Source organism: Diceros bicornis, chromosome X, assembly GCF_020826845.1.
Source record: "Diceros bicornis minor isolate mBicDic1 chromosome X, mDicBic1.mat.cur, whole genome shotgun sequence".
Lineage (NCBI taxonomy): Eukaryota > Metazoa > Chordata > Mammalia > Perissodactyla > Rhinocerotidae > Diceros > Diceros bicornis.
In genome coordinates, this window is record NC_080781.1 from 63,632,517 (window position 1) to 63,655,056 (window position 22,540).

The window sequence follows — 22,540 nt, forward strand, 5'->3', positions numbered from 1 at the left end:
CAAAGCACAGAAAAATTGAGAGTTGTCTAAATGCCCAATAATAGAGGAATAGTCAAATAAAATATAATCTACTGAGGGATGTAATCTTATGTGGCCACTGAAATGATAAATATCAAAGGCTGTAACACAAGGAGACTATTTACAATAAAAAGTTTTTTAAAAGCAGAATTTAAAAATATACATACATTATAATTAGACATGTAAAAAATATATATTATACAAATTGAAAAAGCACGGAACATGGAAAAATGAAAACAATTGTCTAGGGTTTGGAAGTATAGATGTATATTTTCTTTCAAAATTTCCTTTGATGTTGTCATAGTGGAATTTTTTAATGTTGTTTTTATAAAAATTTTTAAAGAGGATGTGCAACAGGGTGAAGTGAAGTAGAGAAGTCAAAGAAGATGAAGGTAGAGAAAAGATTATTAAAGATCTTATTTATGAGGTAATTTGTGTTCTTCTAGGTACAGAAAAGTGTAGGAAGGAAATCAGATTCAGAGAGTTAAGGGTGACTCTGTGGTGAGGAAATGGGGTTTACGGTACTCTTTCTAGAAATTTGACAGTGAAATGAATAAGATGAATAGAATGGCAGCTAGAAGAGATAGCAGGGTCAAGGTAACAGTGGTAACACTTTATTTTTGTTTGGTTGGTTTTTGTTGTGGGGTTTTTTTTTTAAAGATGAGATGAAATCAGTTATGGAAGAGACTAAAAATGATGAAGAGGGATAAACAAAGGAACAAGAAAGAGGGCCACCTGTTATTCTGGGACTGCAGGGAAGAAAGGGAGAAAGACAAGGCGGATATAGAAGTAGAGTTATCGTGAATGAAGCAGAGAGAAGTTGAGGTATTAGATCATCTCATTTTTGCAGGAGGCAAGGTAACTCTTAAGGGGTCATAGGGCAGGATGAAGTTGGGGCCTTGAGAAGGTGGAAAACACAGGAAACAGATGCTCTGGAATTTCACTAGGAACTCAGCAAGCTAAGAGGAACGGGGGCTTAGATGAAGTTCCAAGACATGAAGTTTCAGTGGGTCAAGCAAGTCTTGTGCTCTGGCTTCATCTGCAATCTTTTCCAGTACTAGGAGAGAGGAAAAGATTGGTCCCCGGTGAAAGTCAAGGCATTTTAACTAAAGTTAGAGTGTGAGAGAAGGCAGCCCTAAAGTAGGAGACCACAAAGTCTGGGCAGTTAGTCCTGATTAAGCATAAAGGAGTTAAGTGGACTGGAGATATGGAAGAGGTTGGGTCAGTTGTGATGGAGACAGCAGCTTTACTGGGTGGGACTCGTGGGTAGGAGAGATGATAGGCAAGGAGGCTGTAGTCATAGGAATAAAAGGGAGAGAGTGCAGATGAGGAACAGGGTATGTAACAGTCTAGGTAGTGGCCATGAGACTGGGAGACTAGTAAGAAGAAGGCTAGTTCATTTACTCCTAACGGAAAGGGTCCTGGGTAATAGGCGGGTTCTGGATATCTAGGGAGGAAGAGGGAGCACTTAAAAGAATGCAAAGGGGCACTCAGGGGCATTGAAGTCATTTTTTCCCTTCAGACCAGCCCCAACCTTACTCTCCAGAGAGACCCCTTAGAAGCAAATAGACAAGTAAGAGATCAGAGACAGGTCAGCAAGGGTGGGGCAAAAGAAAAGGAAGGCTGAAGACTCAGGAGACCAATGGGCTGGAAGGTGATTTCAGAGGGGGTGCCTAGAAGTGTAAGCCCACCCTTCTTGTGAATGCCAGCCCAGAAACTCTTACTTTCCAAGGCTTGGGGGTTAGCTCCCCAAGTTCCATACCCCCCATTCTCATAAGCCCATAAGCACTAAGACCATGCTGGTGGTGAGTGACTGGATAGGAGACTCTGAGGGGAGCTGTCCTAGTTCCAGTGCCCTGCCCTGACCTCGGAGCCCTACAGCTTGATCTGAAAGAGCTGGTGACAGATATATCATGTATCTAGGGCAGGAGCTAGAGAAAGAAGAGAGACCAGTGAAGAGCCAGCTCTGGGCATCGATCCCTGTCATCACCCCAACCTCTGCACAAACTTGCTCTACCCCTTGGTGCCAGAACTTACAGCCATAAACACAAGAGCTCCTCCCTCTTTGAGCCATCCCCTCTTCCTTTCACTAAGTACAAGAGAACTGTCAAATATGCTATCAGCAAATATCATAAAGGAGGTCCAGTCCCATTCCTGTTCCAAAGGCCGTTATCAGCTTGGGCCCCGCCCCCTGGGGCTCCTCAGGGTCCCCACCCCATGGTATGACTCAGGGCTCCCTCTCTGCCTCGTGGCTGTACCCCAGTTCAACAGTGCCATGCCTCCAGCTGCATGTGGGGACTCTGACATGCAGGCTCTCTGGGATTGTGCCCTATTTTAGCACCTGGTAGGCAAGACTATCCTGTCCTCAAGGGGCAACTAGGAAGTGGGTGTGGTCACTATGTCACATCCTTGGCATCTGTGATATGCTGGTGCCCCCGCTTTCTGATTCTGGCTATCACCAGCAGATAAGTCAGGCCAATCCTGAGATTACCCCAGTTTCTCCACCCCTCCAGGTGAATGGTCTGCTCTGGAGGAACACATGCTATACAAGGATGTGGAGGAAAAGGGAGGGGGAAGGAGGACTGGGGAAGATTTCCAGGAAGCCATATAGGATCCAGAAACAGGACCAATGGCCCCAGGAAGGGGACAGAAACAAAGAGAAAGAAGTAGAGGAGGAAGAGTGGCTGCAACTGCCTTTGGCTAAAAAGGAGAGGCCAACTGAAGGGTTTATGAGAGATGGCGTCACATGTGATTTCCCTGCCTTCCCCCAACCCTCAGGGAGAGGGCCTCTCTCCAGGGCCTGGAAAAGAAGAGGAAGCAGCCATATCACGTATCACTATTAGGTTCCCCCACCTTTATCCTGCGCTCACCCCCTTTTCTCTCACTTCCTGGCTTCCAGTGGTACAATCTGTCTGCCCTAGGGATAGGGCAGCCACTGTCCTGGGGGGTGGCTGTCCACCTGCAACTGCTATCCTCAGGCAGGGACACCAGTGCCAGGGAGGAGGCAGCCGTGCGGGGCTGGGGCCCGCCATTACTGCAGAGCTGCCAGAGCTGAGGTCGATACTTGGCCCCAGTGAGCAGGTAGAGCACAGGATCCAGGCAGCTGTTGGCACTGGCCAGGGGCCGAGTCCCTTTGTAAACCACGTTGACAATGTTCAGCACCCGGCAGTCAGCTTCCAACAGCCTTGCCATGTAATAAATGGTGCGGGTGATGTGGAAAGGCATGAAGCAGACAGCAAAGACAGTCAGCACCACAGCGATGGTGCGGAGAGAACACAGACGAGAAGACGACTGGGCAGCCCCTGGCAAGGGCCGATACAGGCGCCGGGCCAGGAGCCCATAGCAGACGAGAGTAACCAGGCAGGGCACGCCAAAGTGCAGCCCCATGATTGCTGAGCTGAAGTGTACATAGTGGTCAAATTCCTCAGGCCAAGTGGTATCATGGCACAGGATGGTGTCCTCCTTGGTGCTGGTTGTGACAAAGAACAGGTTGGGTACAAGGCAGCCAGCTACGACCAACCAAACTGCCAGGCAAAGAAGGCTTGCAAGGTGCGGGTGGCCCCAGCGTAGTGCCCGCAGTGGGTGGCAGATCCCCAGGTAGCGATGCACACTGATGCAGGTGAGGAAAAAGACACTGCAGTAGAGGTTCCAACAGAAGAGAAAGCAGATAAATTTGCAGAGCCCAGTGCCAAAGGGCCAGTGGTTGCGGGCCGCATAATAGTAGATGAGGGTGGGCAGCGACAGCACATACAAAGTGTCTGACAAGGCCAGGTGGAACATGTAGGTGGCTGTTGCATCCCAGGGTCGGAGGCGAAAGAGGAAGAGCCAGAGGGTCGGGGCATTGAGGCCTAGGCCCAGCACAAAGACAATCCGCATAGCTCACGGGCAGCAGGATGAACTTGAACTCCTCGTCAAACCGGCAGTCCAGCTCCACCTCACTTGTGTCAGGATCTGTGCTGAGGCCTAGGGTTGTGGGCAACGAGGACTCTGCATTGGCCATGGTCCCCCTAGAGGTGGAAAGGGCAGAAGTGAGGATGGCTGGATTTCCCTAGCCCCTCTAGGCCTGACCTGGGGCAAAAAAGCAGAGAATGGGGAGGGCAATGTTTGAAGCATTAGGGGGAGCTGAGAGGAGTGTATTCAGGTGCAACCCAGGCCAGCCTGGCCCTGGCCCGGGCTATCTTGGTCCAGCCAAGGGAGTGGTGGTCAGCAGGCAGTGCCAGGGCTCAGGAGGGCAGTCAGTGGACTTGGGTTGTTCTCATTCTGCAGCTGATGCTGTCCTTCAGAGCTTGGCTAGCTGAAGTGGGTGGAGGCCTACCAGGACTGTCCAATGTGGGAAGATGCCCAGATCCAAATTGTCTCCTAGCTCATCACAACAGCTGTGTCCCTGTGAAGAGGGCATCTCTTCACACGTGACTTCATCTCTCCTCTCACCCTGGTCCCTGTGTCTCCATACTACAGTTACCTCTGACACCTTCCCCCAGCCTGGTCTAGCCCAGGAACCCCATCATCACCCATACCCAAGAAACTTGGCATGTCTCCTACCTGGTCCCCTTGAAGCTGAGCCCAGCTGACTCTGTCACCCTTCCCTTTGGCAGCCAGAGGGCATATCCAAGGGGGTGGAGTTGGGGGTGGGGCCTATCCCTCCTCTCTTCCCGGGAGATTGTTAGAGCTAGAAAGCCTCATTGAGATTATCTAGTCCAATCCACTCACTGTACAGATTGGGAAACTGGGGCCAAGCGAGATTACTATTTAACAGCTTCTAAATGACTGTAGGAGGGAGTACACAAGGAAATGTCTGAGTTTACAGATGAAGAGCCAGGCCACAGGAGATAACTAAAACTACAGGAAGATGGCACAAATCTGTGGAAGTGAGCAGAAGCATGGGAAATGAATGTTAACGTGGGCAAGTGCAAGATAACATATTGAAAGATTTTAGAAAATCTGAACTACTGATATAAATCTTAACTGTATGTGCATATAATTATAACAAATGCTTATATAGCACTAACTATGTGCAAGGCATAGTTATAAGTGCTTTAGACTTATTAATGGCCCCACAGGGTCTCTATGAAGTGAATACTACTATTGTCCCTACTTTGCTGATGAGAAAACTAAGCCACAGAGAGTTTAGGTAGTTTGCTAATCAGTGGTAGAGTCAAGATTTGAACCCAGGCAGGTCTGCCTTGAACCAGGCTCTAGCATCCATGTACCTAATTGCTATGCTTAGTTGCCTCTCTAAGCCCCTGGCTTTAGTCCAGGAAAGATAAGCAAATAATTCCTGAGAGCCTACTATGTGCTTGATCCAGTTCAAGGCACTGATAGTTCACTAGTAGTGAACAAAACAGACAAAAACTCCTATTCTACTGGAGCTTACATACTAGTGGGAGGGAAAAGATAATAAAATTAACAAGTAAAATACATAGATTGTGATCACTGTTATGGAAAAAATAAAGCAGGAAGGGGAAATAGAGAAGGACAAGAGGAATAGAGAGCATTGCTGTTTTAAATATTAGGGTGATCTTTTTTTCTTTTTCTTTTTGTGAGGAAGATCTGAGCTAACATCTGTCACCAATCCTCCTCTTTTTGCTGAGGAAGACTGGCCCTGGGCTAACATCTGCACCCGTCTTCCTCCACTTTATATGGGAGGCCGCCACAGCATGGCTTGACAAGCGGTGCATCAGTGCGCGCCCAGGATCCGAACCCGGGCCGCCAGCAGCGGAGCGCGCACACTTAACTGCTACGCCATGGGGCCGGCCCCTAGGGTGACTTTTGAATAAAGACCAAGTGGTTGTGAGGAAGAGGAAACGTAGAGAGTTTGGCAGGAACCAGATCATGACAGTCCTTGGAAGCCATTGCGAGGACTCCTTGGCTTTTACTTTCAATGAATGGGAAGCCATTGAGTTTACAAGAGACAAGTGTCAGGATCTGATTTACATTTTAGAAGGATTACTGCCTAGCTCTATGTTGAGAACAGACTGCAGGGCTGGGGGCACAGGAGGAAGACTAGTCCAGAGGCTATTGCCAATAGAGATGATGGTGGCTTGGATCAGGGTGGTAGAGGTGGTGAGAAGTGGTCAGATTCTGGCTCGATTTTGAAAGTGGAGACAAGATTTACTGATGTGGGGTGTGAGAGAGAGAGAGGTGTCAAGAATGACTCCAAGACTCCTGGCCTGGGCAATCGGAAGAATGGACTTACTGTTGACAGAGATGGGGAAGGCTGTGAGAGGAGCAGGTTTGGGGAAAGATTGAGAGTTCATTTTGCAGCCTGTCAATGTTGATATGCCTACTGAGCACATAACAGGAGATGGTGAGGAGGCAGTTCACTCCTCCCCAAGGATGCTAGCCAACATGCTTCCCTTACAGACTCCATCCCTTCCTACACACCACCACTCATCCCTCTCTATCACTCCAGGAGCCCCTGGTCTGAATACAGTAGAGAAAGTACAGAGACCAAGCCTATATGTTTAAGAGCTGAATGCTGGGGAATGCCAAATTGTCAGGAGCTCTGGGCCTGGGGCTCCTGGGGCTAACTAAGGCTCCGTGGCTATGGAGGTCTTGGGCATAGGAGGTAAGCTCTGGGTCTGGAGGACTCTCAGGATGAGGTGGGTAGTGCTCTCAGGGAGGAGGAGCAGGCTGGAGCAAAATCCACTCTGAAGGGAGCTGGGAAGCAATGAGAACTCTGAACCTGATCTTCAGGTCCCGAGAACGTTGCCCAGCTGGATCCTGGGAGTTAGAGGAGGAGGTAGGCCTCCAAGAGAGGCTCTGGAATCTAGAATCTAGATCTCCTGGGGGGGGGGGGGGAACCTGAACATCCTTGCTCTGTCGCAGGTTGGGAGGTGGATAAAAGGTAGGCATGGAGGAAGCAGTCATAGCCTGAGTCCTAGATAGCCGACTGCTGTGATAGTGCATAGAAGGCCCAGGTGTTTGGAGTCAGGCGGACTTGAATTCAAATCCCTATTCTTCCACGTATTAGTTGTGTGACCCTGGACACCTCTTTGTAACTTAGTTTCCTCACCAGTGAAATGGGGATAATAATACCAACCTTTAGGGTTTCCTGAATATTGAATCGGTTAATAGGTGTGAAAAGACTTTGTAAACCATAAAATGTTGCTAATCTATAAGATATTTTGTGTTATTACTTTGCTTCCAGGGATGAAGCTGGCCTCTTCAGAGGAGGACAAGCATGATTTGAGGCTTGGCATATACGCAAGGGGACAATCCAGTGTTCACTACACTAGAAATGGCCCGGCCTGAGTCAGCTTCCTGCTCCTACTGCTTCAAACTGGTTTAGCTTAGGTTTCACCTGGTTTAGCTCTGCTGGGTTTCACCCGGCTTAGCTCTGCTAGGTTTCTGCTAGTCCCTGTACACAGCTGCAGTTGCCGCTGCTGCCACCACTGCCGCCCAGTGGCTACTTCAGGAAAAGACCTCTCCCAACATTCCTCAACCAGACTAATGTCACTGTGCCAAAAGGAAGGATTTGTGCCTTATGAAATGCTGCAGACCAAATTCGCTGTCTTCTGTGAAACTCTTTCTCACTTTTGTTTCTGGAACTTTGCAGTACTCTGGTTCTCCTATTCCTCTGGATGTTCCCTCTGACTCCTTCCCTGGCTCCTTTCTATCCTCCTTCCTCCAAATGTGACCCTTCCCCAAGGCTTACTCCTAGAGCCTCTTCTCTCTCCTCTCCTCCCCTCTCCTCTCCACTCCTCTCCTCTCCTGCCCTCTCCCCCATCTCCCCCCTTTCCCCCCATCCACCGTTTCTCTTCCCCTCTCTCAACACCTCCTCTCTTGATTTAACTTAGAAGTTATGAATAATTATAATGACCAATGAGACTCTAGCATACAGATCTCTCTCTAACCAAAATTTATCTCTCTCTCACACTCTTATCACAATTGATTTCTACTGAGATCATGGCACATATCACAAACTGCCTGGAATTCTACTCATTTGTATTTTTGTTCATCTCCTCCTGATCCTCCCACTCCCACAGCAGACCCAGAGCTCCTTGAGGACAAGCACCTGGTTTAACCTCTGTCTTTCCCACAGCCTTCCAGGTAAAGTTATGATAACATACGTTCCAGGTATTTTTTTTTCCAAATTATATGTCTTGTTGTCCAAAAAATGCCTTCCAATTCAGAGCTGAGAAAATAGATACCTTGCACATAGTAGGTGTGCAATAAATGTTTGTTGAATGAATGAATGACTCAGTTATAGTTTCTTGAATTGAATGATTCCCACGTCTACAATCTAAGCCCTGTATATATTGTTTGCTGTAGGACATATCCACTTGAGTATCTCATTGACATGTAGAATTTAGTATGTCAGGCAAAGTTTATTGCCTTCTTTCCCCTAACAGAGATAAAGAAGATATATGGATACCATTGTTGCTGATATCCTTCTGTTCCCCTACTCCTCGTCTTTCCAGTCCTCTCCCTCTTGGCCCCTTGCATCTAATATTCATAAATGTCTTGATGACAGCTTCTCTACAATGTTTGCTATTTCCTTGGGGCCTAAAGAAGGAAAAGGAGGAAAGGCATGGTTTCTAATCTCTTTTTCCGAGTTGAGGGAGGGGGAAGGAAGGAGAGGGAGTGAAAAGGAAGGGAGGAGAGAAGGGGGGAGGGAAGGAAAGAAATGAGGGAGGGAAGGTAAGTAAAATCCGGGGGAAAATGCAGGCTTTGGAGTCAGACAGACCTAGAGTTTAACTCTGGCTCTATCACCTACTAGCTATATGACTGTGGATAAGTCTTCCTGAACCTCCATTTCCTCATATGTAGAATGCAGATAATAGCACCCATCTCGTTGTGAGGAGAAAATGAGGCAGTGCGTGTAATGCGTAGTGTCTGGCAGTTATCACCCTCTTCATCATTAGGAATTAAAATATAGGTGAATTTGAGGGTGTTAGAGATTGGGAAGTTCACCCCAATTGCTTGGGTTTTCTTCAGAAAGTGAAAAAATGAGGCCACCTGCTAAGAATAAGGTGCAGTGTGGAGTGGAATAAGACCGTCACTCAATCTTGATGGAAAGAAGCAGTAATGCGAAACCCTAGAAAATCCAAACTTACTCATAAAATCATGAGAAAGTAACTGGCTCCATATAATTGCACCCAAGTTAGCCTTGTCCAGGGGTCTTTTCTGTAGTGTGTCCTTTTAGTCTTTCTAAATGTTTGTTCTTTATCTCCAGCAAGGCCATTAACAGCTTTAGAGTAGAGACCAGGACCGGTGCGTCCAGCGCCTAGGACAGCATGGGAAGCATCTTTTTCTACCATTTGATTCATCTGTCTCCTTTCCATCCTCCCCCACTGAGCCAATGCCATCATCCAGATCCCACTTAAGTCTGCTGGTATGCTTTCAGTTGCAATGACAGAAAATTCCAACTCAGCTGACTGAAAAATAAGGAAATTTATTATCTTGCATCTAAGTCCAGGAGTGGGCAGCTCTGGAGTTGGCTAATTCAACAGTTCAACAATGTTATTTAAGGGCCGGCCCAGTGGCTTAGGGGTTAAGTGCGCGCGCTCCGCTGCTGGCGGCCCGGGTTCGGATCCCGGGCGCGCACCGACGCACCGCTTCTCCCGCCACGCTGAGGCCGCGTCCCACATACAGCAACTAGAAGGATGTGCAGCTGTGACATACAACTATCTACTGGGGCTTTGGGGGAAAAAATAAATAAATAAAATTATAAAAAAAAAATGTCATTTAAAAAATCCTGATTCTTTCCATCTTTCTGATCTGCAACCCTCAGCGTGTTGTTTAGCAACTCACATGATCATAAGGTGGCTGCTGCAGTTCAGACACTGTATCCAAACATGGCAATATTCAATGGGAGGAGAGGAAGGCCTCACTTCCTGTGTGTTTATTTTTATTACTCAGGAAACCTTTCCCAGAATCTCCCTAGCATATTTTCCCTCACATCTCAGTGGCCAAATTTCATCATGCCTATAACTATACCAGTTACTGGCAAGGGGGATGAAATGACCATGACTGGCTTGGAGGAGCAGAGAACTATGTGGCGGAGGGTGGAATACCTAAACAAATGGAGATTCTGCCCTCAAGAAGGAAGGGGGAGATGGCTATTGAGTTGATAAACAATCCTGTCTGCTGTAACCCCTTAATGAATAACCAATGCCTTCCTCACTCAGAGATCTGATCATTACTTCCTAACTGGAAGTCCTGGTTGGGAATATGATTGGGGTATGCAGAGTGAGGGTGGGTAAGAACCTGAAAATACCTCTCTCATCAATCTGTCATAGGGGCCAGAAGCTCCACAATTAGAGATGCATTCCTTTGCCTTCTTACTCTTGCCTCCTCATAAAATGCAAATACTCTTGCTCAAAATGAAACTATGATGACAGTTCTCTTTGGGAGACTACTAACTGAAAGGGACACAAGGAATTTTCTGGGGCGATGGACATGTTCTATATCTTAATCTGGCTGGTGGTTATATGTGTGTATACATAGGTGAATTACTTTCCTGTTGCTGCTGTAAAAAAATTACCACAGACTTGGTGGCTTAAAATAACACATTTATTCTCTTACAGTTCTGAAGGTCAGAAGTCCAAAATCCGTTTCCTGGGGCCAAAATCAAGATGTCAGCAGGGCTGCGCCTGAACTGCAACAGCCACCTTGCGACCATGAGAGACTAGGGAAGAATCCATGATCTTGTCTTTTCCAGCTTCTAGAGCTGTACTCCTTGACTGTGACCCCTTCCTCCATCTTCAAAGCCAGCAGCATAGTATCTTGCTTCAGTCCTCACATTGCCTTCTGTCTCTGTAGTCAAATTTCCCTCTGCTTCCCTCTTATAAAGAGACTAGTGATTACACCTCGGGCCCACCCAGATGATCCAAAATAATCTTCCCATCTCAAGATCCTTAATTTAATCACATTTGCAAAGTCCCTTTTGCCAGATATGGCAAAATTCATACTAGGACCTGGTATCTTTGGGGGCCATTATTTAGCCTACCACAGTAGGTAAAAATTCATCAAGCTGTGCAATTAAGATTTGTGCATTTTATTGTGTGTAAATTATACTTCAATCAAGAAATACACATACTCCTGGAAAAGAGATAATGATTTAGGTTCAATCATAATTATGAATTAAAGACCTACCAGATCTACTTTCTTTCTGCTGAGAGGACGATGGACCTCAGTTGAAAGAGTAGATAAGCCTCAAGTGTGGGTCTGAAGACAAAAATGGGCTGAGGGCTAGTCCAAAATTACATTCATTCTGACTTTTCACCTTCCCCATAGACACCAACCTCGGCAAGTATACGACTCTTTCCTGTATGTCCAGCATTAGTTTCAATCCCACTATGGTCCCCGCAGAGTCTGGGCTTCTAGCTCTACCCAAAAATCCCTGAGAAGAAGAGTTACAGCAACTAAAAGACAAGGCCCTCGGGTGCATACTGGCAAGGAATGGCAAAAACTAACACAGGTAGCCGTGCAAAGGGAATATAGGACAGTGGTCCAGCACTCACAGTGGGGAGTGGGAGGTAGTCTGAGCCACAGCCATAGGCATGCTCTGAGGAATGGACACCCTGTTGTGAAGGGTGAGGGCTATGTCTATGCATAGATACTAAAGACCAGCCAGCTCTATAGGGAAGGTGAGGGAGGGCGTAGGGTCCTGTATCCCTAGAGCTTGGAGGTTCTGTCTCTACATTCTTCATGTCTGTGAAGCCTGGGTCTAGGCCTGGGCCCTATGGGAAGGACAGCCAAGAAAGAAAGATTACTTTTGTTGCTGCCATTGTGGGGATCTTGGCAGCTGTAGGACAGAAATATCTCTAATTCCATGAGCAGTCATACGAGGCAAGGGAAGCTGCTTAGAGCCTATAGCACGGACTTAGTTTCAGGGATTGGAGAGCTGTGGGGGAGGGTTTACTCTAGGTGGGGGTGATACAGATGTCAACTGCCTAATCCCTCCACATGCAACATCCTGCCAAGAGAACTTGCCCCTGGGCCAAGAATCCTTTGTTACTTTCCTCTCCAACAAGAGAAGTTCAAGGCTCACAGACATGTGCACACACAGCTCAAGACACTCAGCCTCCCCTCCCCCACCCCCACTCCCATTTACAGGAGATTGACTCCTGCTGTGCACATAAGCTGGGGTAATCAGGGTTTCTAAACATCAAGCTTCAAGAGTCCCAAGTCCCAAGTTGGAGGGGGGGCTGGGGAAGGGGTACTCTTTCCCATACCCTTGGCTTTTGTGTGGCCTGTAATAGCTGATCATGAGATATAGAAAGATTGGAGTGCGACACAAGGCTCTCCTCTCAGAATCACAAAGGCCTAAACTTTGAGCCCTCCTATTTCTAGCCCTCATCATGCTTTTCCTTTAGTGTTTCCGACTCCCTTTTGATCCCAGTCCTCAGGTTCAAGGCCTCACAAGGCCAAAACCCTGTAGTTTCCCTTCTCAAGCTCCCCTGACTTTAATACCATCAGATTCAACCCCCTACTCCCACCCTGTCCCAGCAGCAAGAGCCAGCTAATCTTTTAGCTACTAATCTTTTAGCCACTAATCTGCTTTCCGAAGTCTTGGCACCTGAGCTATTTATAAAGCAGTGTTTTATGCCCCCCCTCAGAACCCTATTCTTCTCCCCTGACCCCCACCGATCTAAACACTCAGAGGATCTTGGGTATAAGAGGCTGGGGAGGTGAGCATAGCAACCAGAGCTGCAGACGTATGTGAGCTTCATCTCTCTCCCCAGGTAATAGTCCAAAGTTCTCTATTTCTAGCCCATACTAGGTCCCATATCCCTTTCCCTTAGCACCCCTGCTTAATATATCAAGGAGCACTTGAGGGGGCACCTTTCCTGACACAGCTGGCAGGCACTCAGGCTGAGAGACCCTGCAAGAGATCTCTGGAAGCTCATCTAAGCTCACTCCTTTGGCCAGACCTAATATGCATCAAAGAGAAACACTAAAGAGACATCTTCCTCTCTCTAAGGGCCCCTACGCCAAGGCCTAGCACCTGCGGACATGGATGGGGATAAGGATGGCATGGTGATGACTAGCTTCAAGGAAGGCTTTCAACCTCCATAGAGGTTTCTGCCACCAACAACCAAGAGCATGAGGGCAACAACCCCTTTTCTCCTACATCTTTCTCCTTTCTTAGCTGAGGGTTAACGCCACTGTGAGGTGAACTCAGGCTCAGAATCCATTGCAGGAGCAAAAGCAGACAGAATACATTTTTCACTCATTCGTTCTTGTATCTAACAAACATGTCTTGGTGCCTACTGTGTGCCAGGTCATGTCCAGCCTCATCCAGTCCAATTTTCCTCACACTTTTCTGGATGGAGACCTCTCTCCAGCCCCTTTCTAGACAAGTTCCTTCTCTCTGAAGGCTTTCAAGAGCGCCCCAGCTATTCCAGAAGCCCAGCCCTTTCTGGAGAATAGACAGTACGGTTAGTCAACAATTTGTAAAAAATAGGAAGATTTTTTTTTTCCTGTATCCAGGATGGGTGAGAGTATGGCTGAATAAGTAACCTTGGCAGGAGGGAGAAGAGGCACTTGATGGTGGTGAGGTGTCTAAGGAGGAAAGGTTGCATCACACTAGGTGTGTCTGGATGGTATACCAGAGTAGGGTAAGGAGAATAGGAACTAAATGAGCCTTCTTCCTTCTTCCCCTCTTCCCAGAAAAGGCTCAACATCAACTCCATGGCCAACACCTCCAAGTAAGTAAGAACTTCTTCTAATTCTCTGATCCTGTGACTTGTCCCCTACCCAAACCCAAGTACTTGCCTTTAGGGTAGAGGCATTTCCAACCTCTCCTCAACATGTGGCTTGGACTCTACCCCAATTACCTCCACCTTTGTGCCATTTCATGCTCCTTGGCCTCTTCTCCTAATCCCAGGAATACTTCTTTTTCTTTTCACTTCCCTTTCTTTCCTCTCCCTTCCTCTCTTGTTCCCTTCTGTCCCAATCCCCCTCGCTATCCTCTTTCTGATTTTCTCCTCATAGAGTGTTTAAGAAGACCTGCTCCAATGGGAAGGTGAGAGAACTTGGCCCAGCTGGGCAAATAAGAGGGTAAAAGGGATAGGTGGGTACATCCTTCAAGGTCTCAGGGGCTGGGGTTGGGGATTTCAGGGGGAGCCATTCAAAGATGATTATAACATGGGAAGTTGTTCCACAACAGCTTTCCATCTACCTGGGGAAACGGGACTTCGTGGACCATGTGGACACGGTGGAACCCATTGGTCAGTGAGTCCAAAAAAGGAAAGAGCCTGGGGAGAAGGGAAAGGGAGACAGGGAGTAAAAGAAAGCCAAGAAAGGACCATGCAGAAGAGGAACCCAATTAAAGGGAAAAATGGGAGGAACCATTTCAGGGATCAGCTTCTGTTTCATGGTATGAGAAGTTTTCCTGACCAGGGTGCCTGCCGTCTCTCCCTCTCTCCACAGATGGTGTAGTCCTAGTTGACCCTGATTACTTAAAAGGTCGAAAGAGTAAGTAAAAATCCCTGTTGATCTTTGTATGTGCCAGAGACCCCAAACTGAAATGTCACACACGCCAGACAAGTAACCTGAATGAGTGGACTGGCCCAATGGACCAGAGGGGTATAAGAAAACCAAAAAGTGATGGGAACTGTGAAAGCCTGTCTGGTGGGGCTAATAACTGGGAATTTCAGCCCAGTGTGGCCAAATTTTCTGACTGTTAAAGAGGAACTGGAAATGAAGCTCAGAATAAGACCTTTAGAGGCCCAAAGTCTGAAAAGATTATGGTGCCCCTTCCCCAAATATTCAAAATAGATATATTCACAAAGCATAAATAAAACTTGATTTTTCAAAATTACACAAAATTTACATGTGTGCTGAAATTAAAATAGTTTCTTTCTAAAATTTCTGATTTTCCACATTATTGTTGGTGGTGCCCATGCTTTGCTGCTGATCTGAACATGGGCTTAGAGTGCCTATGGAAAGATCCAATACACCAGAAATCCATATTTTTATGCAAATTACTGATTTTCAAATGTCGGCAACTAATTAAAAGATTTTTAAAGGCCTGGATAGATGAAAAAACTTTATTTTACTGTAGGCTGGATGTGACTCTCAGGCTGCCATTTTGCAACCTCTGGTATATGTCTTTCCATCTCTCCTTTTGTGTAGGGAAACCCCTTATCTTTTCTGTAAAAAAAAAACACACACACACACAAACAAAACAATAACTACAGCAAGTAACAGCAAGAGAGATTACTCTGGCCACAGTTCTTTAGATCAAGATTACACTGAAATATTTTTTCACTGTTTTTTTTTCTTTTAATTTTTACTCTGTGATTCTGACTAGATTGAAAATTGGGTTTGAATTGAAAAAGGCTCAAAACAAATTGATGAATACTAGTTCAGATGTAACCTTTAGATATTGTGGAATAAAATCGCCTTAACCTCTCAGAATAAACAGTGTGGGTAAGGAGTCCAACTAGTTTTAAATACCAGAAGAACTCTGGGGTATAGCCAGTAAATTAAACAACTTATTTAAGACTCTCAATTACTCTGTATTTCTAAAACCTAAATCATTTTTTCACATTCCTACAAAACCTTCAGAATAATCTACAGAAAGAAATCTTTAGTTTAAAAATTGCATGTTGATCCAGGAGTAAGATATGTTTTTTCCTTTTATCCTAATCTTCCTTGTCCTTTAGCAGAGTTTTATATTATCATTTGACTTGCGTATATTTCTTAAATTTATTCCTTAGCCATTTTATACGTTTTGTTACTTTTATAAAGATAATCTTATACGCACCATATTTTCTAATATTTTTTTTTCTATCGAGGTGCATGTATTGATGTAAAATATAACTTACCCTATACCATTGAGTGATAAAGGCCAATTGTAGGGCAGGATGTGTGGTTGCGTGAATAAAGTGTTGTATAACAAAAATCTATCTGGAATCTCTCGGTATTATTTCTTACAACTGCATGTGAATCTATGACGATCTCAAAATAAAAAGTTTAATTTTGGGCCGGCCCGAAGCTTAGCTGTTAAGTGCGCGCGCTCCGCTGCTGGCGGCCCAGGTTGGGATCCTGGGCGCGCACCAACGCACTGCTTGTCCGGCCATGCTGAGGCCGCATCCCACATACAGCAACTAGAAGGATGTACAACTATGACATAGAACTATCTACTGGGTCTTTGGGGAAGAAAAAAGGAGGAGGATTGGCAATAGATGTTAGCTCAGAGTCGGTCTTCCTCAGCAAAAAGAGGAGGATTAGCATGGATGTTAGCTCAGGGCTGATCTTCCTCACAAAAAAAAAAAAGTTTAATTTCAAAACAGCAATGAGAGAGAAGTCGTAAATACCTAAGGTGGCCTTATGTTTGATTATAGAAACAAACAAAGTTGGGAAGCAAATGCAACAGATATTAATAGCAGTTATGTCTCGAATAGGATGTATAATGCTGGAGCTTTGATTTATCTTTTTGTTTGTATTTTCTGATTTTCAAACAATTAATAAGTATTATTTGTATAATAAACACAAATATAAATAACTTTAGAATAGATGTTGAATTAAAAAAAACAAGCTATTTCCTAGCACAAAAAAGGATGATTCTAAACTGCTAGAGAGCCAATAAGATCTTGGGCGGGGGGTGATGCCCTCCCCACATGCGAACAGCTGGATGTGCCAAAAACAATTCATCTGATTAACCCCCTCACCTCAGAGGTTACTGTATACCCTTCTGCCTCACCCCTCCTGATCTTTTTCTGTCTTATCCCTCATCTCTTTCATTTCTTTCCTCCCTCTGCTTCCTTCCAGCCACCTCTTTTCCTCTCCTTTTCATCTTCGCTGTCTTTTCCTTTCCTTTGTCCCTTTCCTTTTCCTTTTCTTTCTCTCTCCCTCTCCCACTTTAATTGGCCATAATTGAGAACCAAGGTGAATTTATTTGTTGTATCTTTTGAAAATTGTTAAGTTTGCCTTCACTGCAGAAAAATTAGAAAATACAGATGAAGGAGAAAGAGACTGTAATCCTATCACTCAGAGATAATCATTAATAATATTTTAGTTCATATTTTCTGTGCAAAACTATATTTTTATTTAAAAAATGCTATACTATAAATAATGTTTTCTAATCTTCTGTTTCTTCTATGTCAATATATAAAAATCTGTGAATTTTTAAGTTGCCTAGTACTATATTGTATGGGTGTACTGTAACATATTTAGCCAATCTTCAACTGCTGGACATTTTTTGCTATCATAAACAACCCTGTAAAGTACATACTTGTATATATATCTTTTCATACTTGTCCAATTATTTCTTCAGACTACATGCCTAGAAAAGGAATGAATGGTCAAAGGGTAGTCACACATTTTTACAGCTTTCTATTGCCAAATTGCCCTCCAAAATGTACCAATTAACTCGCTCTCCTGCAGTGTATGAGGCTGCCCGTTGCCCCAGTCCTTATAAACACCACCACTATCATTACTTTCAGTCTTTGTTGTATCTTTTGAATATAGATTAATTTCTCTTGTTCTTAATTTTAAAAGCAGACAATCTGGCTGTTTGATATTTTCATCTCTTAAAAATACTAAAATAAGTTGCTTTCTAGTAGTGTGTAGCTGTTGGTAGTTTTCTTTTTTTTTGGGTCAGGGCTCCTGATAGAAATAAGATTCTCCACCCCTGTTCGACATCTTTCCTTCCCTCGATCTCTGTCACTCTGCCCTTGGCCAGGTATCCCTCTATGCCCCATCCCACACTCCACGAGTGCATTAAAGAGGCTTTCCATTTGCCCCGGATCTTAGGTACCAGCTGCAAAGTATGAGTTCACTTATAACTGGCCAATATTCCCACAATTATCATCATCATCCACATTTATAATTAGTTTACAATTTCCAAAGGGATTTCTTATACATCAGTTCCTCACAACCATCCTATGAGTTAAGTTGGGCACACACGAGTCTGGGCTTTGGAATCAGACAGGCCTGGGTTGAAATCCTGGGCCGTCACTTAACCGCCCTGAGCTCATTTTCTCTACCTGTAAAGTGGAGATAATAATACTTCAGAGGATTGTTTTGAGGTCTAAATAACATATATAGAGCTCTTAGTGCAGTCCTATTATTGACAGGTGAAATAACTGAGGCTCAGAGAACTCAAGAGATTTGTACAAGTCATATTCAAGCCCAGGTATCCTGACCCTAGAGAATTATGTAATGAATAGCCTCTACCCACCACCTAGCTTTAAAAAGAATTATAGCAACAAACTGAAGATTCCATGTGTCCTTCCCTAATCCCATTCCCCTTCCTCCCTCCCACCTCCTTCTCTCCTTGCCTCCACCCAGGTAACCATTAGCCTGAATTTGGTGTTTATTATTCTCATGATGCTTCTATACTTCGACTCCATATTTATATATCTGTGAGCAACTTTGGTATTCTTCCATATGCTTTTTTTTTTGCTGAGGAAGATTCACTCTGAGCTAACATCTGTGCCAATCTTCCTCTATTTTGTATGTGGGTCACCACCACAGCACGGCCACTGACAAGTGGTGTAGGTCCACACCCAGGAACTGAACCCAGGCCGCCCAAGCAGATAATGCCGAACTTAACCACTAGGCCACAGGGCCAGCCCCCTGTTCTATATGCTTTTAAACTTTATATACACGGTATCAGATTGTGCATATCATTCTGCACCTAGCTTTTTTACTCAATAGTTTTCGAGACTTAACCATGTTGATACGTGGAATTATAGTTCATTTATTTTAAACTCAGTTTAGTATTCCATTATATGACTATACCACAACTGTATTACCCATTCTCCTGTTGATAGACATTTAAATTATTTCCAATTTTATGCCATGACAAACCTTGATGCAATAGACATTCTCATATCGATCTCCTTATAAACATGAGCAAGAATTTCTCTAAATTCTCTTTAGGTCATAAGATATGAACAGATTCAGTTTTACTAGATAGTGCCAAACAGTTTTCCAAAGTGGTTGTACTAATGTATGCTTCCACCAGCAGTGTATAATGAACTCCTATTGCTACACATCTTTACCAACACTTAGTATTGTCAGACTTTGAAATTTTTGACAATCTGATGGGTGTGAAATGTTCTCTCATTGTCGTTTTAATTTGCATTTATCTGATTATTAATGAGAATGGACATGTTTTCATATCTTATTGGTCATTCTGTTTTGTACATCTGCAAAGAGGCTATCCATATTCTTTGCATCCCTTTTTTTTGTTGTTGTTTTGTTTTGTTTTTTGTTTTGTTTTTTTTTTTGCTGAGGAAGATTCGCCCTGAGCTAACATCTGTTGCCAATCTTCCTCTTTTTGCTTGAGGAAGACTCGTCCTGAGCTAACATCTGTGGCAGTCTTCCTCTATTTAGTATGTGGGTTGCTGCCACAGCTTGGCCACCGATGAGTGGTGTAGGTCCACGCCCGGGAACTAAACCCGAGCCACCAAAGCAGAGTGTGCCAAACTTAACCACTAGGCCATGCGGCCAGTCCCTTTGCACACTTTTATACTGGGACATTTTTATTCTTGATTTGTGGGAGTTCTTTATATATTATGAATGGTAACCTTTTGTTTGTTATATGTGTTGCCAATATTTTCTCCCAGGTGTTTGCTTGTTTCATTGTTTATAAAGACTCTTAATGTAAAGAAGTTTTAAATTTTACTGTAGTCAAATGTATTAATTCTTTTCTTTATGGCCATATTGTTTCGATCATATTACATTGTCTCTCTATGTCTTCCTATGAGCCATTTAAGACCTCCTTTTCTCCTCAGGCCTGACAGGTCACTCTCTTCCTCCTTTGCCTGCAGTGTTTGTCATGTTAACATGTGCCTTTCGCTATGGCCATGATGACTTGGATGTGATTGGTCTGACGTTCCGCAAAGATCTGTATGTACAGGTCCTGCAAGTGGTCCCAGCTGAGGCCACCAGCCCCCAGGGGCCCCTCACAGTCCTACAGGAGCGACTGCTGCACAAGCTGGGGGACAATGCCTACCCCTTTACTCTGCAGGTACTGACCCCAAGTCCTGGGCAAGGTTTCCAGGGAAGATTAAGAGAGGAAGCTAAAGAAAGAGAAGAGGGGAAAGGGGTCCCTATTTCTTCTGTTTGCTGACCTCCTTCTGATCTCCTAGATGGTTGTCAACCTGCCCTGTTCGGTGACACTGCAGCCAGATCCTGAAGATACAGGAAAGGTGAGGTCTGGGTTCTGAGAAAGAGGGATAGACGGTCAGCGCTGGGAGAAGGACAGAGGGACAAATGGACAAGATTGAAGAAATAGACAATTAAAGGATGAGGTCAGGCATTTCCTTATAGGCCCATGAAGAAGGGAGGGATAGTGTTAGAAATGAGCTCTCTTTGCCCCTGCCCCTTTGCAGGCCTGTGGGATTGACTTTGAAGTGAAAAGTTTCTGTGCTGAAAACCTGGAGGAGAAAATCTCCAAGAGGTATTCTTTGGTCCTCTCCAAAATCCCTGCCTCCAACCTGTGTCAGGAAATAGATCTTGTTCTCAGGACAGAAACAGTGCTACTTCTAACCTCCATAGCACCATCATTACCAACTCAGATGCCCAGTTCTGATTCCCCTCTGACTTCTCTTCTTTGCTCTAGGGCAAGGGTCAGCAAACTTTTCTGTAAAAGGACAAAAAATAAATATTTAGGCTTTGTGAGCCATACAGTTTCTGCTGTAACTACTCAACTCCGCCAGTGCAGTGCAAAAGCAGCCACAGATAGAATGTAAATGAATGAGCATAGCTGTGTTCCAATACAATTTTATTTATGGACACTGAAATTTGAGTTTTATGTAATTCCAAACATCATGAAATATTACTTTTCTTTGATTTTTTTCAACCATTTAAAAATGTAATAACCATTCTTAGCTCGCAGGCCATACAAGAACAGGCAGCAGGCCAGATTCGGCCAGTGAGCCATAGTTTGCTGACCCATGGTCTAGATCCCTACACTGAGGGTCTAGAGGAGTTCTCTGAGGGAGGCCTTCCTCTACCTCTAACGTCCAAGTAAAGACTGGGTTATGGTGTTGGCACGGGAAATGTCTGTGGGTCCCAAAGCAGACATTCTGGCTAACCCCTTGGCCTCTACTCAGAGACTCTGTGCGCCTGGTGATTCGGAAAATACAGTTTGCACCCCTGGAGCCAGGCCCTGGCCCCTCAGCCCAGACTGTCCGCCGCTTCCTTCTGTCAGCTCAGCCCCTACAACTCCAGGCCTGGATGGACAGGGAGGTTTGTGACCCCCCCACTCCCTGCCCCCTGCCCTACAACCCCTCTGAAACTCTTTCTTCACTGATTTTTCTACTTGGGTAGACAGGGATGGGAGCCAGGGTGGCAATAGTGCTAATGAAATAGGAATTCTAGGTCTTGACCTGGGCATTCTCCCTCCAACCTTGTGATGGGCCTCTCCTCCTGCTTCAGGTTCACTACCATGGCAAACCCATCTCTGTCAATGTTTCTATCAACAACTGCACCAACAAGGTCATAAAAAAAATCAAGATTTCAGGTGAGCTTCTTTTCCTATCCTCCTGCACCTGGTCCCAAATCCACAGGTCTTTTTTCAAAACTCTGCCCCACTTACCCAGTCTGCATTCATCTAGGATTTCCCTCCAATGCAGGCTTACCAAAATATGTGTCTCTGTCCATGAGCACATTTGAGTGCATCATGCATAGTGTGCCCATGTATAAGGTCACTTCTGAGGGCAGTGAGTTGGGGTCTTGAGGATGACTGACTGATTATAGTCATGTGCTTTTCCTGGCTGTTCAGTTGACCAGATCACAGATGTTGTCCTGTATTCACTAGACAAGTACACCAAGACTGTGTTCATTCAGGAGTTCACGTGAGCTGGTGCTGGGGCCGGGGTCAGAAGAACCAAGGGGTGGGGTGATGGGAAGAGGGCCAGGGGGCTGGAGGCAGAGGAAGGGATTGGAGAAAGAAGGAAGCAAGTAACAGCCCAGGACTGAAGAAAGTCAAGGTGAGGGCTGACATGGAGAAAGGGAGGGACTCCCAGGAGAACTAGAGGGAGGATCCACAAGAGGATCATCAAAATGCTGAGAGAGGGAAGGGGCAGAAGGATTTCCCACCAGAGTGAATGTTCCATTCTCCACAGTTAGACATGCCAGGTCTCTGGGATACTCCAGTATATTCATGAAATTATGCAAGATACTCTTGGGAATGAAAGTACCCTTAGTCGGCAAGCCTAGCCTAAGTTCTTCTCTTCTCCTTTCAAAGGGAAACTATAGCTGCTAACTCCAGCTTCTCCAAGAGCTTCACGGTAACCCCACTCCTGGATGCCAACTGCCAGAAACAGGGCCTGGCACTGGACGGCAAACTCAAGCATGGTGATACCAATCTGGCCTCCAGCACGATGTAAGCTCAAATGTAACTCCCCATTCTCTATCCCCAACACATTCTGCATGCTATATATACAGGTCTAAGGTTTCACCTTCAATGAAGCCTACCTACATTTTTAAAATGTCCCTAGGCTAGTGTTCAGAGATCCCTCCAGGCCTGAGGGCTAACAGTAAGCTAAATAATGCCCATGGGACCAATGGCAGGCTTAGGTCATAGGCAACAAGAAAGGAAAAAATGGGG

At 45.2% G+C, this 22,540-nt stretch overlaps 3 protein-coding genes across 3 annotated transcripts in view; 1 reads left to right on the forward strand and 2 right to left on the reverse strand.

Moving 5' to 3' along the window:
• P2RY4 (pyrimidinergic receptor P2Y4) overlaps positions 1-22,540 on the reverse strand; it is a 27,784-nt gene continuing 5,244 nt past the window's right edge. The window contains 2 exon segments of the mRNA XM_058536092.1: positions 1-3,888; positions 3,890-4,025. Of these exon segments, the coding sequence (XP_058392075.1) occupies positions 2,845-3,888; positions 3,890-4,025 (1,180 nt within the window). The 3' untranslated portion in view covers positions 1-2,844.
• Positions 15,007-22,540, reverse strand: part of PDZD11 (PDZ domain containing 11) — a 17,894-nt gene continuing 10,360 nt past the window's right edge. Inside the window, exon 8 of the mRNA XM_058536093.1 lies at positions 15,007-15,123. The gene's annotated coding sequence lies outside the window, so the exon portion shown is untranslated. The remainder of the gene's footprint in view (positions 15,124-22,540) is intronic.
• ARR3 (arrestin 3) overlaps positions 19,761-22,540 on the forward strand; it is a 5,905-nt gene continuing 3,125 nt past the window's right edge. The window contains exons 1-7 of the mRNA XM_058536096.1: positions 19,761-19,954; positions 20,076-20,135; positions 20,319-20,386; positions 21,042-21,177; positions 21,367-21,451; positions 21,713-21,785; positions 22,178-22,315. Of these exons, the coding sequence (XP_058392079.1) occupies positions 19,763-19,954; positions 20,076-20,135; positions 20,319-20,386; positions 21,042-21,177; positions 21,367-21,451; positions 21,713-21,785; positions 22,178-22,315 (752 nt within the window). The 5' untranslated portion in view covers positions 19,761-19,762. The remainder of the gene's footprint in view (positions 19,955-20,075; positions 20,136-20,318; positions 20,387-21,041; positions 21,178-21,366; positions 21,452-21,712; positions 21,786-22,177; positions 22,316-22,540) is intronic.